Source organism: Synchiropus splendidus, chromosome 18, assembly GCF_027744825.2.
Source record: "Synchiropus splendidus isolate RoL2022-P1 chromosome 18, RoL_Sspl_1.0, whole genome shotgun sequence".
NCBI classification, from domain to species: domain Eukaryota; kingdom Metazoa; phylum Chordata; class Actinopteri; order Syngnathiformes; family Callionymidae; genus Synchiropus; species Synchiropus splendidus.
The window spans coordinates 2,839,738-2,850,899 of record NC_071351.1 but is presented as its reverse complement, the minus strand read 5'-3'; the positions used below and the strand labels follow the sequence as shown (position 1 = coordinate 2,850,899).

General features: G+C 43.2%; 1 protein-coding gene across 4 annotated transcripts; it reads right to left on the bottom strand.

The window, feature by feature from the left end:
* Positions 1-347: 347 nt before the first annotated feature.
* On the bottom strand, positions 348-9,873 carry dennd2da (DENN/MADD domain containing 2Da). 4 transcript variants are annotated; one of them, XM_053849305.1, is made up of 16 exons: positions 9,734-9,864; positions 8,483-8,549; positions 8,309-8,395; positions 7,741-7,803; positions 5,143-5,235; positions 4,799-4,974; positions 4,617-4,729; positions 4,270-4,339; positions 4,105-4,182; positions 3,479-3,619; positions 1,479-1,627; positions 1,237-1,408; positions 1,126-1,176; positions 983-1,064; positions 670-915; positions 348-590 (listed from the first exon to the last, which is right to left on the bottom strand). In XM_053849305.1, exons 1-16 carry the CDS (start codon positions 9,746-9,748, stop codon positions 526-528), a joined length of 1,668 nt encoding a protein of 555 aa, XP_053705280.1. In that variant the 5' UTR covers positions 9,749-9,864; the 3' UTR covers positions 348-525. The 4 variants fall into 4 exon arrangements, with proteins under 4 accessions (XP_053705280.1, XP_053705279.1, XP_053705283.1 ...); XM_053849304.1 differs by having other exon boundaries at positions 1,126-1,408; positions 9,734-9,873; XM_053849308.1 differs by having other exon boundaries at positions 1,126-1,408; positions 8,474-8,549; positions 9,734-9,787.
* Positions 9,874-11,162: the final 1,289 nt, after the last annotated feature.

Genomic DNA, 11,162 nt, shown 5'->3' with positions numbered 1-11,162 from the left:
CCACAGTGCTTATGCACACAAAAAAAACAGGTTAATGTCAATCATGTTTGCAAGTGAGACAGCAGAGTCTAAAAAAAGATCGGTTGCTTTGGTCTGGAATGGATCAAAACTTGAGTGCTGCATCTTGTGGAGTTCATCCAGGGTTGAGCTGGGTCTGTGTTGGAAGAAGATTCATGGTTGTATTTTGTGTTGTCATGAGCACAGTGAGGCAAATCCAAACAGCCAGCATTTCTGTTCTTGCACTGTCTTTCCCAATCATCCAAAATGTCTTCTGGTAAACGCGTGTTTTGAGGCTCATGTTCCACTGTTGCCTTATGTTATTAAAAAGTGAATATCCACACAAGAGATGACTTAAAACAAGTATTTATTTGAAATGATTTTCCTGATCATCAGTGACATCATTGACAGTATCTCGCACGCGGTAGCAGCAACAACACCAACACATCAAGTCAAACATGGAACAATTAAAAACAGCAGTAATAAAACCTCAAAACATTCAGCTTCTCGTGACTTCCAGACAAAAGGCTAACGTTTCCTCGTCTTGTCCTTTTTCTTCTTCTCATACTCCACAATCTTCTGGTGAAATATTCCTGTAACACAAACAAAACAAACTGAATCCAGGTTGCGTGAGGAAGTGTTGACAGTAAACCTGAGTGTCAGAAAAGTCACCTTGCTGCGGCCCAGCCTGCTGCTGCTCCACCTCCTGGATAAACAAGTCAAACATTTGCGTCTGGATGAACTTCTTGACAAAATGTCGCGTCGTCTTGGACTCGATAGCTTTGTAAAAACTCCTCTTCTCGAACACTCTTCCGCTCCCACTTGAACTGGGCTTCACGTATGACATGTAGTGGCCGACCGTCCTCACGAAGAAATGCAGGAAAGCCTCGGACACCACCCGATTCAGCTCCTCAGGTGCTGCAAACACAACGCAAGCGTCCTCAGGCTGATCCCCTGGCACCACTGTAAAGTGAGGGAGACCTACTGGTTGCTTTCTGTCTGTCGCTCAGAGCCTGGAGGATTTCACTCTGCAGCTTTGGAGGCAGAATAGACTCCTCATCTCCGATCTGGAAAAGATGGTCTTTTTTAAGTGTTTTTTGTTGAGTGATGACTGCAGGCAACACTTACGGTGACCAGGAAAGTTTTCTTCTTGTCTTCAGACAGATCCACCAGCAGCAGCTGAGACACAGAAAACCTTTTAGCTCCACTCAAACCCGAATAATCTCTAAAAGAACTCACATCATATTGGTCAGTGACCTGGTCCAGGAGGCACTTCTGGACCCCCAGCAGGTAGGGGGTGGGTGCACTCACGACATCGATCAGGATTCGAGGAACTATGGAGATGAAGGTGTGCTGCCAGGTGAACGGGTAGAGCAGGGCTGCCACTGCATGGATCACCTGAGATAAAGTGCTGAGGGAAACAAAGAGAGGGATTAGAAATATGAAATAGTGTGTGTGTGAGCGAGAGAGTCGTCACCCACCCTAGCTCCTCTGCAATGAAGATGATCCTCCTCTCGAGAACGGCAGCAGCGAACACCATTAAGACTTCATGGTCAGTGAGGCAGCTGAAGAGCACGGAAAAGTCGACGTGCTCCAGCCAGGAGTCCAGCGGCCGCGTGAGCCGGATGATCTGCTCCACGTTGAACACAGAAAGTTCATGTTTGAAGACAGGATCAAGCTTTTATGCGGTGGAAACCAGTTTTTTTGCCACCACATTTGATCTCAAATAAAATTGGAAGGAACATACCAGAGATATTATCATTCATTACACACACATTTTGGCTGTTTATAACCCAACAATTTCACAGACACAATCAACATACCAAAAGTCCAAACATGTCACTAACCTGACTGGACACACCAGAAAATACGGTCACAACACTTGGCCCTAAAACTCTAGTCCAAATATTACATTTATTTTATTTACATTATTTTATTATTTAAAACACCACTCGTGTGTCGTCTGGTGGAAGCTGCTGGGGTGAGGTCAACAACACCAGAGAATACTTGAGATGACTGCGAGCTGTTGAAACACGGCTCTGCACCAGAAGTGTCGGGTTTCAGGGAAGGAGGAAGCGTTCGCTAACTGAGGACAGGTTGAGACACAACAAGAAAGTGACACACCCACACAGGTTCCCCTGGAAGTGGAGGTCACATGTGCAACTCGCACTGCTTCAAGAGATATTTCCCCTCGATTCCACCGCTCAAATTACAGCAACAGCCCTTCTTAGTTTTTAGTACAGACACGACTGCTACCTACTGTGAGCAAACACCTGCCTCTGAGCCAGCTGTTATCACCGAACCTGTCCTTGAATTGCTGGGGATTTCTCACCACGCCTTCAATAACACACGGTTGGCTCCGAATCGACACACTTCACATCACTACACCTGAGTCAGCAGGAATTCATAAAAGAACCAGCTCTGGAGAAACATTGCAGCAGTTGACTCATCCACTATTGAACCAGATATTCTTGATCCTGAACTGAATTCTGAGCACATTTTCCAGAGCATCAAGACAATATAAATATAATACAAATGCTTTTGTTTGCTTTTGTTCAGGGATGATTCCTCCATGTTTGTTGTTGTTGTTATCATCCTAGCTGCCACATGTCTTGCGTCTAAATCTAAATCTAAATCTAAATATCCTGCAGCACCGTAGCTCGACAAAGTCTCAGGAATCTGGGACTTCTGGCCTCCAGTCTGTATTTTTAGGGCAAGTTCCAGGTGTGCTCTGAGTTTGGGGTACGGCAGGCGACATTACTGAAAGCGCAGTGGCCTGTAGAGCTCAGTAGTTTCATGTATTCATTGCAGCTGCTAAATGTCACCGCTACCTTCCATTGAGTCAATATAATTACACAGTGGAAAACCCCCTGGGAGCCGGTGACAAGAGACGCCATGCATGTTCTCACTCTGAACTTTGTTCTTCTATGTTCGTTGGCTCACCGAGCGAAGCGTGTGTGCAGGGTTTTTGATTGTGCGTATAAAGATCAGAGGCAGATGTCAACAAAGGAACTGGTCGGACAGGTGGCGGAACATTACCGGCCCAACAGACGGCATGCAAACATAACGCCCACAAGCTTTGACTAAAGTGAGTAGATGTGTTCAGGTCATGAGGCTCCACCGTGTTATGAATAATCATGATCACTGTAGCAACAGCTGATTCAGTCTTCAACGCTGCTCCTCAACCAACTGCGATGTAGCAGAATTATTTCATGTAAATGGCATCGCTGCCATTTGAATCAACATGTCAGAGAAGTCAAAGTACCCAGGACACCCAGATCTACCTGGTGATTCAATATTGACACTGCAGCGCCAGATCTCCTGCACAACGGGAGGAATCGAATCTGTGACCCCAATTTCCAACTGACCAGTAAAAACCCTCACCATTCTGCCCTGGGAGCTTCCATTATCTTTCCGCTCAAACAAGAGGAGCCAGAGGTTTTGTGGGTCGAAAACAGAGTGAGAGCGGTTTGACTCTGACCTCGGTGCCCGACTCAGGAATGAAGCTCTTAATCTCCACTGTGTTTCCTGGAGCGGGGAACGGAGCCTCCCGCAGCTTCTGCATGAATGGGTAGATCATCGCCATGGAGATCTGCCGGCGCTTCTCCACCTCGTCGAAGATCTGCATGCAGCACATCCACAAATGACGAACGTGTTCCTCTACTTATGATTCAGTAACATTCCTGTGAGGAATCAGTGAGGTCAGAATTGGGAGCTTATCTGCTGCTGTGTCACATGGTTTCCTTTGCTTGACTTTTGTTTCACTGTCTTAACAGGAGGATTAGACCACATGTTAGGTGGTGCAGACCTTGTCGGGGTTCATCTAGGAACAGGCACCGTCGAGCAAGAGTAAAGTCAGGTGCACAGCTGCTACCTTCGTACAGTTTGCCAAAGAAGGAAAGACGTTTCAGCAGTGAAACCCAACTTGGAAGTGAGTTTTTTTATGCTCATACAAATTGTTTCCTGACCAAAACACGATGACTCGACACAGGTGGGAGGCTAGAGACGGTGTACACACAGATCAGTGACACTTTCAATCTCAGGGAAGCATTTTCAAAACAGATTCAACTGAACACAAAGACAGCATTGATGAAAAGAAGGATTCACCTCGGAGAACAACCCGAAACACGCCAGGCTGCTGATGATGCAGTAGGCTTCTGGCGGACGAGCTCCATTGCCTCCTGGCTGCAGGTCACATGATCAACACATGTATCACCCCAGCCGCTTTTATTTTGACGAAACAGATGCAAAATCAGAATCACACACACGCACCAAGAGTCTTCTGCAGTATCCGTTTCGCCTGCTGCCATCAATCTCCGTCAACACGAATGAAAAAGTCTCGCTGCAGATAGAGGAGAAACAAAGGTCAGCAAAGACGTGCAGGAGGATGATGAAGACTACAGGGGAAATGGAGTTGAATTTGGGTGAATGTGTAGTGCTAAAACTGTTTCAAGAAGGTGAAACATGAATGCAGATGAACAATAGATAAACACAGATGAGCAATAGCAAACAATGAAGAACTAGCAACAGCTAAACATATGAAGATGAAAAATAGCAAAATAAGGATGGAACTCTACATGAGCAGTCTCATTTAGAGACGACCACTATTGCACTGTTACCTGTGATATTCAGTCAGTGGGGCCCAGTTGACACCTTCAGGAAAACAGAAGAGTGTGATAGCCTTTAGTGTCTTCTCCTCCTCTTCCTTTTGAAACTTGGCCATCCCATCTCTCTATAAGGAGACGCAGATAACAGCTGTTATGATGATGCTGACGGCAAGATAGCAGTGTTTGATACTCACCTTGGGGAACTGGTAAGAGATCTGAGGCTCATAACTGCTGCCATCTTTTGTTTTCTTCAGGCTGACCACCACCAGGTACTCGAAGAAATACTGTCCGCTGGCATAGCGGGGCGCCCTGGACTTGCTCTCCGGCTCAGACAGACTTGGAGCTTCTGTGTGTTCAGAGTCCTTCCCTCCTAGAAAAAGAGGAGTTAAGTGCTTGTAGCCAAGCATCAGCCGGGACCTTATCATAGAGGAAACCACAGGAAACACCAGTTCTACTGTTTAAAACATCAGTTTCAGCATGTTCTGTGTTTGCTTCCAGCCACTCTGCATTTTGCTTTTTTGGCATTAACGGTCGCTACCTTTCCTGCCTCTGCGGAAGGACGACCACATGGCACTGAACCTCTTGAGAGCACCTGGTCGTCCACCATCGTCCTCTCGAACTGGGACAGCACCTGGGAGAGATGCCACATCAACACTTGAGAAAGCAAGGTCAATCGCACCTGTGTGAAATACTCATTCATAAAGAAGCCAAAACAGATGGTAATGGATAACATAAACGCGCGGCCAACGACAACATGCCTGGGAGTCTCATAAAACTGTTATCAATATGACCTGACAATGGATCAGCATTCAAAGTGGAAAAAATGGAAACAGCTTTGACTCATTCATCAGAGATTCCGACATGGTAACTTGACCAGTCATGGTTTAATCATTAACAACGAAGAACAATGCAGTTAACAAATTCTTCATGGCGGTTTTTCTGATACATATTTCTAGAGGAAATCGTCCTGCAAACAGCTTTTGTTGTTTTTGAGAATAAAGGAAAACTATATCAGTTTCATGTGAGTTGTGTCTCAGATTAACAGCATAAAATTCAGCAACCAATTGTTATTTTAAATTGAGTAATTGCAAATGAATTTTTTTTGGATACAATTGTACACCGCATGGAAACATTTTTTATACTTACAAATAAGGAATGACATGAAACAAGTTAGTGAAGATAAATGGTCGACAATATTTTTAAAAATGAAACCAAAATAAACACTGCCAGATAACATTTTAGAAAAAAGGTAATCTAAATATAAAAATTGAGGCGTTCATGATTTGATATTTCATGAATGTGATATTTACTATATAGGCAGAGTTCGTTCCCATGGGAAGATAATGATATGTGGCATTTTACAGGTGAGAATTTCGCAAACAAAAACGTTATAATAACACATAACATTATTTAAAAATCAGAGCAAGCTGCAGTATATGATACAATACACGATATTATACGGGGTGTAAAAATGTTTTTCATACTTCAATTACACTTCAGGGTTATTTTTAGCTCTGGATAATCGTTTTTAACTCCGTGATGGATGAGCAACGGGACCGCATTCTTGCACCCTCTGCTCTGGGATGTTGTGGGCGAAGCAACCGTCCTGTGGAACGGCCTCTCGCCTCCAGCGTCAAAACGTGTCCTGACACAAACCTGTCCTGAAGGAGCCACACAGCAAACATTTGCCTCTGTAGCAAAGCGCCATCTACCAATTCATCCAGACGGAACAACCCCAAATGCACATAAACAGATTTCAAAAACTGGCACTGGTTCAATAGGAACAACGCTGCCGAAATACAAAGTATCACAAAGCATTCTCACCCCTTTTTCAGTCAGATTATAGCTACGTTTTACGGGTAAATTGGTCTGAAAGTTGAAAAAAGAAAAGCGACGTTGTCGATTCCCGGATAAACAACCTGTTCGAGTCATTGAACGCACCACTATGAGCCAGTGTATTTTGCAGCAACACATTTAACTGAGTGGAAAGTTCATAAAACAACTTATAACCTCTTCATAAGTCAAACATTTAATGACTATAAACAGGTGAATTTGATGAACGACTCACTCCATCGCTCCTGCAAGTCCTGCACACGGGTTCCTTTCTGCCTCCTGGTCACCCCTTCGCTCATGGTGTCAAAAAGTCAGCCGGCTCGGTTCAGCTGACAAACCCAGACAAGTGTCTGCTTCTCGACTCATTCCTGCGCCAAAACAGCTCGATGCCCGCGGTGCTTCAGCTGCGGTCCCTGAACGACACGCAGCCCCGTGCGTCTGTGTGCTGCCTTCAATGTCCAGGCGAGCATGTCCCAAAAACGCCGTCGAAAAGTGAATAAATTACGAATAATAATAGTAATGCGTGACACCAAGGGTGGAGCACGAGGCGATACAGGTGGTTCGAGTCCCAGAAACTACAACTCAAACAGGGACATGAGAACCGAGTCGAGAAGCCCCGCCCCTTGACAGGTCTCCAGGGAGGTTAAAAACACCGCCCCCTTGTGGAATTGAATGGTACTTCAGCAACACTGGAGTTTTTTTGTTTGTTTGTTTGTTTTATCAGAATCAGAATCAGAATTTAATTTATTGCCATGGCCAGTGGGGAGCCCACCAACTAGGAAAGTGTTTTGGAATAAAGTGCTGACAGAAAAAATAAAAATAAAATCAGGAGGGGAAGAAGCTGTTCCTTGTGACGTTAGAGGGGAGCCATGTTTTTAAATAATTCTCGCAACAACTCTGGTGAAAGAGCCAGTTTAAAACGATAAGAGCATTAAAGCACAGGGTTCTAACCTGAAGAACATAAACCAAAATAAGACAACAATACAGACACGTAAGGCTGAGTGTCACATGACCTTTGCGTCATGGTCTTTTGTCCATATCGCAACAAGTTTTGTTCAACTTCAAACCATCAGTGAAAACTATAGGAAAAAAGGAAAAAGGAGAGGCGGTTGAAGGAGACGCGAGAATGACTGCAGTTTTTAAACTAGGATTGTCTTCTTCGTTTCTCTCACTAGATGGCGGCATTGAGTGCAAATGAAATAAACAATAACTCAGCGTTAATAATCGAAAAACTGGTCTGATCGAACTCCCCAGTACGAGCTGGGATCAGAGGCGTCAGTTCGTCTCTGCCATTAACAGTCACCTTCTACGTCAGCTCGCAGCTCCTGCCATTGCTGTTGCTCAGAGCCTCCATCGTCACGTGGACCTGACAAATGATCAAGCAGAGGAGGATCATTTGGCATTTTAAAAATGAATCATCAATCCTCGAGTTCATAATCGCAGCCTTATTTTATCAGTAATTTCATTCGAATCTCAGCCACATCCATAAATCTAAATCTAAAATTGGTTTCTACATTGAAACACAACAATACTTCCATTACACTTTCCACCAATTAAGCACACATTTAAATCATTTTACCCCCTATAATTAATATGTATATTTCATTTTCCATCTTGTTTTATTTAGTTATTTATCTTTTGTTTTGTACTTTAAAAAATCACGTATATGTTTCTGATATTTATATCGCCCATCCACATATACTTGTACAGGGATTTTACATTGTAATGGGCTTGTTCATGACTGTATGAGTAAAAAAAAGTTAATAACTTGAGCCGGAAGTTTAATTCTATCTCTTCCATAGTGACGTAATATCAAAGAGGAGCCAGGAACAATTATGGCCCGAAGGAATTCTGGCAGAAGTTGAACATACGTTTCTTCAAAGATTCCCGGAAGAATGAAAAGGAATGAAACCTCCTTCGTCTGGTCGAATCCGTCTCCTCAATGGTGCTGCGTCTGTCTGCCAACCATTCACAGAATCAAAGTCATACTTGTGTATATGTGAACTAAGAACTTCGTTTTCTCAATAGCATCATACTTCACGCACTCTTTAAACGGAGGGATGACCAGGTGATACGCCGCCTGCGGTTGGGGGACAGCGGCTCCTCTGCTTTCTGGAACAGAAATTATTTTCTTCAATCCAGAGTTGAGCTATCAAACTATGCAAAGTACTGGCATTGTATGGAACACCACGAGTGCCAAAATTCGTAAACGCCTGTGGAAACAAGTAAAGCAACAGTAAAGGCAATACATGTATTTATTTCAAGGAAAATATAAGTATATTTTATATCTGTTCATTTCTCCTTCATTATTTCCATATTCATTCGATACAGCGACACATTTATTCGAAAATTATGGCCCTTAAAACGCAAGCACCCTGTCACATTCACCAATCTGAGCACATATTTGGAAAGTTTTTTTTGCTAACAGTACATTTCCTGACTGACACATGAAGGGTTCATAACACACAGAGATTATATCTGTAAAGATTAACCAATAAAATTATGGTTGATACACTGTGCATGGAGCAAGAGCCAATCATTGGTAGAATACACACCTTCTTGTGAAAGGATAGAATGAGTCAAATGTGGCGAAGAAATCCGACTATTATGGCTTTAAATCCGTTCACTAACACTGAAAATGTAGTTGGTGTCCAGATGAGAGTTTGGGATTTGAACCCAGATGGAGAATAAGCAGTTATTTTCGCAGTGACACCAGAGTTGTACGGGGAGCAGGTGAAGAAAAGTACTAGCTAAACGCTCCTCCATCTATTTATAGACAATGAATGCTACAACAGTCACAACCATCAGGAGCTTTTCCTCATCAGTAGCACTCGGAAAAACACGATTTATTTACCTATCTGCGAGGACTTTCTGCGAGGACCTCTTACCCATCCAGACCGACTGGAACAGCAGTGAAAGACAAGGAAGGCCACAGACAGGTGCATGACTCTGCATGCTAGTGCTACGCCAGCACTTGACAAATATTAATGTTCTTTCATCCTCGGTAATTTAAAGCTTTGGAACTTAAGACTTAATCATGATCATCCATAGCATTTTTGGTATAGTCGAGGCCTCAGCGGTGACCTAGTTCATAACTTTAAGTCAGAGATTTCTCCTTCCAGAAACAACATGGAGTTGACTGTTGACTCTGGTGCTATGATTCTGAAATCATCCTATTCTGCTGCTCTGCAGGTTTCATTTTCTGTTCCCTTCTACGTGCAAAACAAAAGTCCCAAATCCAGATCCCCAATTCAGACGTCAAAGTTAAGAGCCGTGGAAGTTGGAGACGCACTGACCTGTGACTTGTCCATCCCAAGAGTCAGTGTAGCATCCTATTTGTTTCTCCTGCAACTGTGACTGGTTGACTCTTTCTCACGCTTCGACAACCAGGAAGTGAACTTCTTTAAATGTGCGGTAGATTCTGCGGACGATTTCCTCCTTTGCTGTCAAAGTACAGAGTACACACACACACACACGCGCAGTTGTCATATACCACTGTACAATGTTTAACCACCTCATTTTGGTCTACAGGCTCAGTATAGAAAACCAGTGTGACCGTAACAACACGTCCTGTGTTTCATAATATCCTTCAGGTTGCTCAATTGTGACCTAAATCCAGCTGTGTTCTCAACAATCATATCATCTCTTAAAGCAGAACTCCAGCCGTGCTGGAGATCAGCCTAACTATCGAGAATAAACACTTGATAATGTCATAAACGTACAACATGTTCCATGCAGAATCTCATCACTGATACATGGCTATCTATGTAGGGCTGCTCCTCGCATGGATCCCGCCTGTTTTGGGTCGGCGTGGCGTCTCATTTCCAAAGGCTTACTCCGATTTATTTCTGATCCTGTCAGGTTGAATCCAACTTTTTTTCGGAGCATGTGTTGGTGTGTGAGCAAATGGGTGCTCCGGTTTCCTCCCATGACGGACTGGCGAGCTGTCCAGGGTGTCCCCGGGAGGGAGACAATGCTTATAAGAAAGTTAGCCATCACTCCTGGTAACTTTTCCCCCCACAATTTTATTGTTTATTTATAGAACTTTTTTGAAGCTACGATACCAACCAGAATCTTCTCTGGTGCCGATGAGTGTTCCAACAAAATGGCATCTATAAAGCTTGTTTCATACTTACCTCCAGTTATTCCCCTCAGATTGAATCTGTGTATTAGATCCAGAGACTGATAAAAGTTCATTATTTAAGAGGAGTCTCAAACTTGTTGAATAGTCGCACACTCTTTGTCCACTAGGAGACAGTTAGACGACATAGAAAAGCAGATTATATTTTTGTTTTTATGCGCAGTGCAGACTGGACACTGAATGGGAATTCCATCTTACAATAGGAAGCAAGCACTTTTGTTTAACCAGGTGCTCACAATGCCATCAAAACACTGCAACTCCATCCACTTGAGATTTTTTTAACTGTTTACTTATTAAATTTTACAAAGTACAGGCATTACATTTTGAAAATGATACATACAATGGTGTATAACGCAGCAGACAAATAAAATAAAAATAAAAATACAATAAAATACATACACAGAAAACAAACAATGTGGATATTACAATAACTTGAACTTGCTAGGTTGGATATCTTTGCAGAAAAATGTTAAATTTAGTCCATGTTTTTGTGCACGACCCAGTTTTCAGTCAAATGCTCCATCTTCAATAACATCATTCCAACTTCTGACATCAGGTCCATCACCCTTCAGCCTTTTCTAACA

Bases quoted from the DNA above. Each gene is read 5' to 3' on its own strand.
- dennd2da (XM_053849304.1), bottom strand. The intron at 4,975-5,142 runs GTAGCGACCGTT...CTCTTTTTCTAG, and splicing joins CTTCCGCAGAGGCAGGAAAG to GAGGGAAGGACTCTGAACAC. The intron at 1,628-3,478 runs GTCAGAGTCAAA...AACGTGGAGCAG, and splicing joins TTCCTGAGTCGGGCACCGAG to ATCATCCGGCTCACGCGGCC.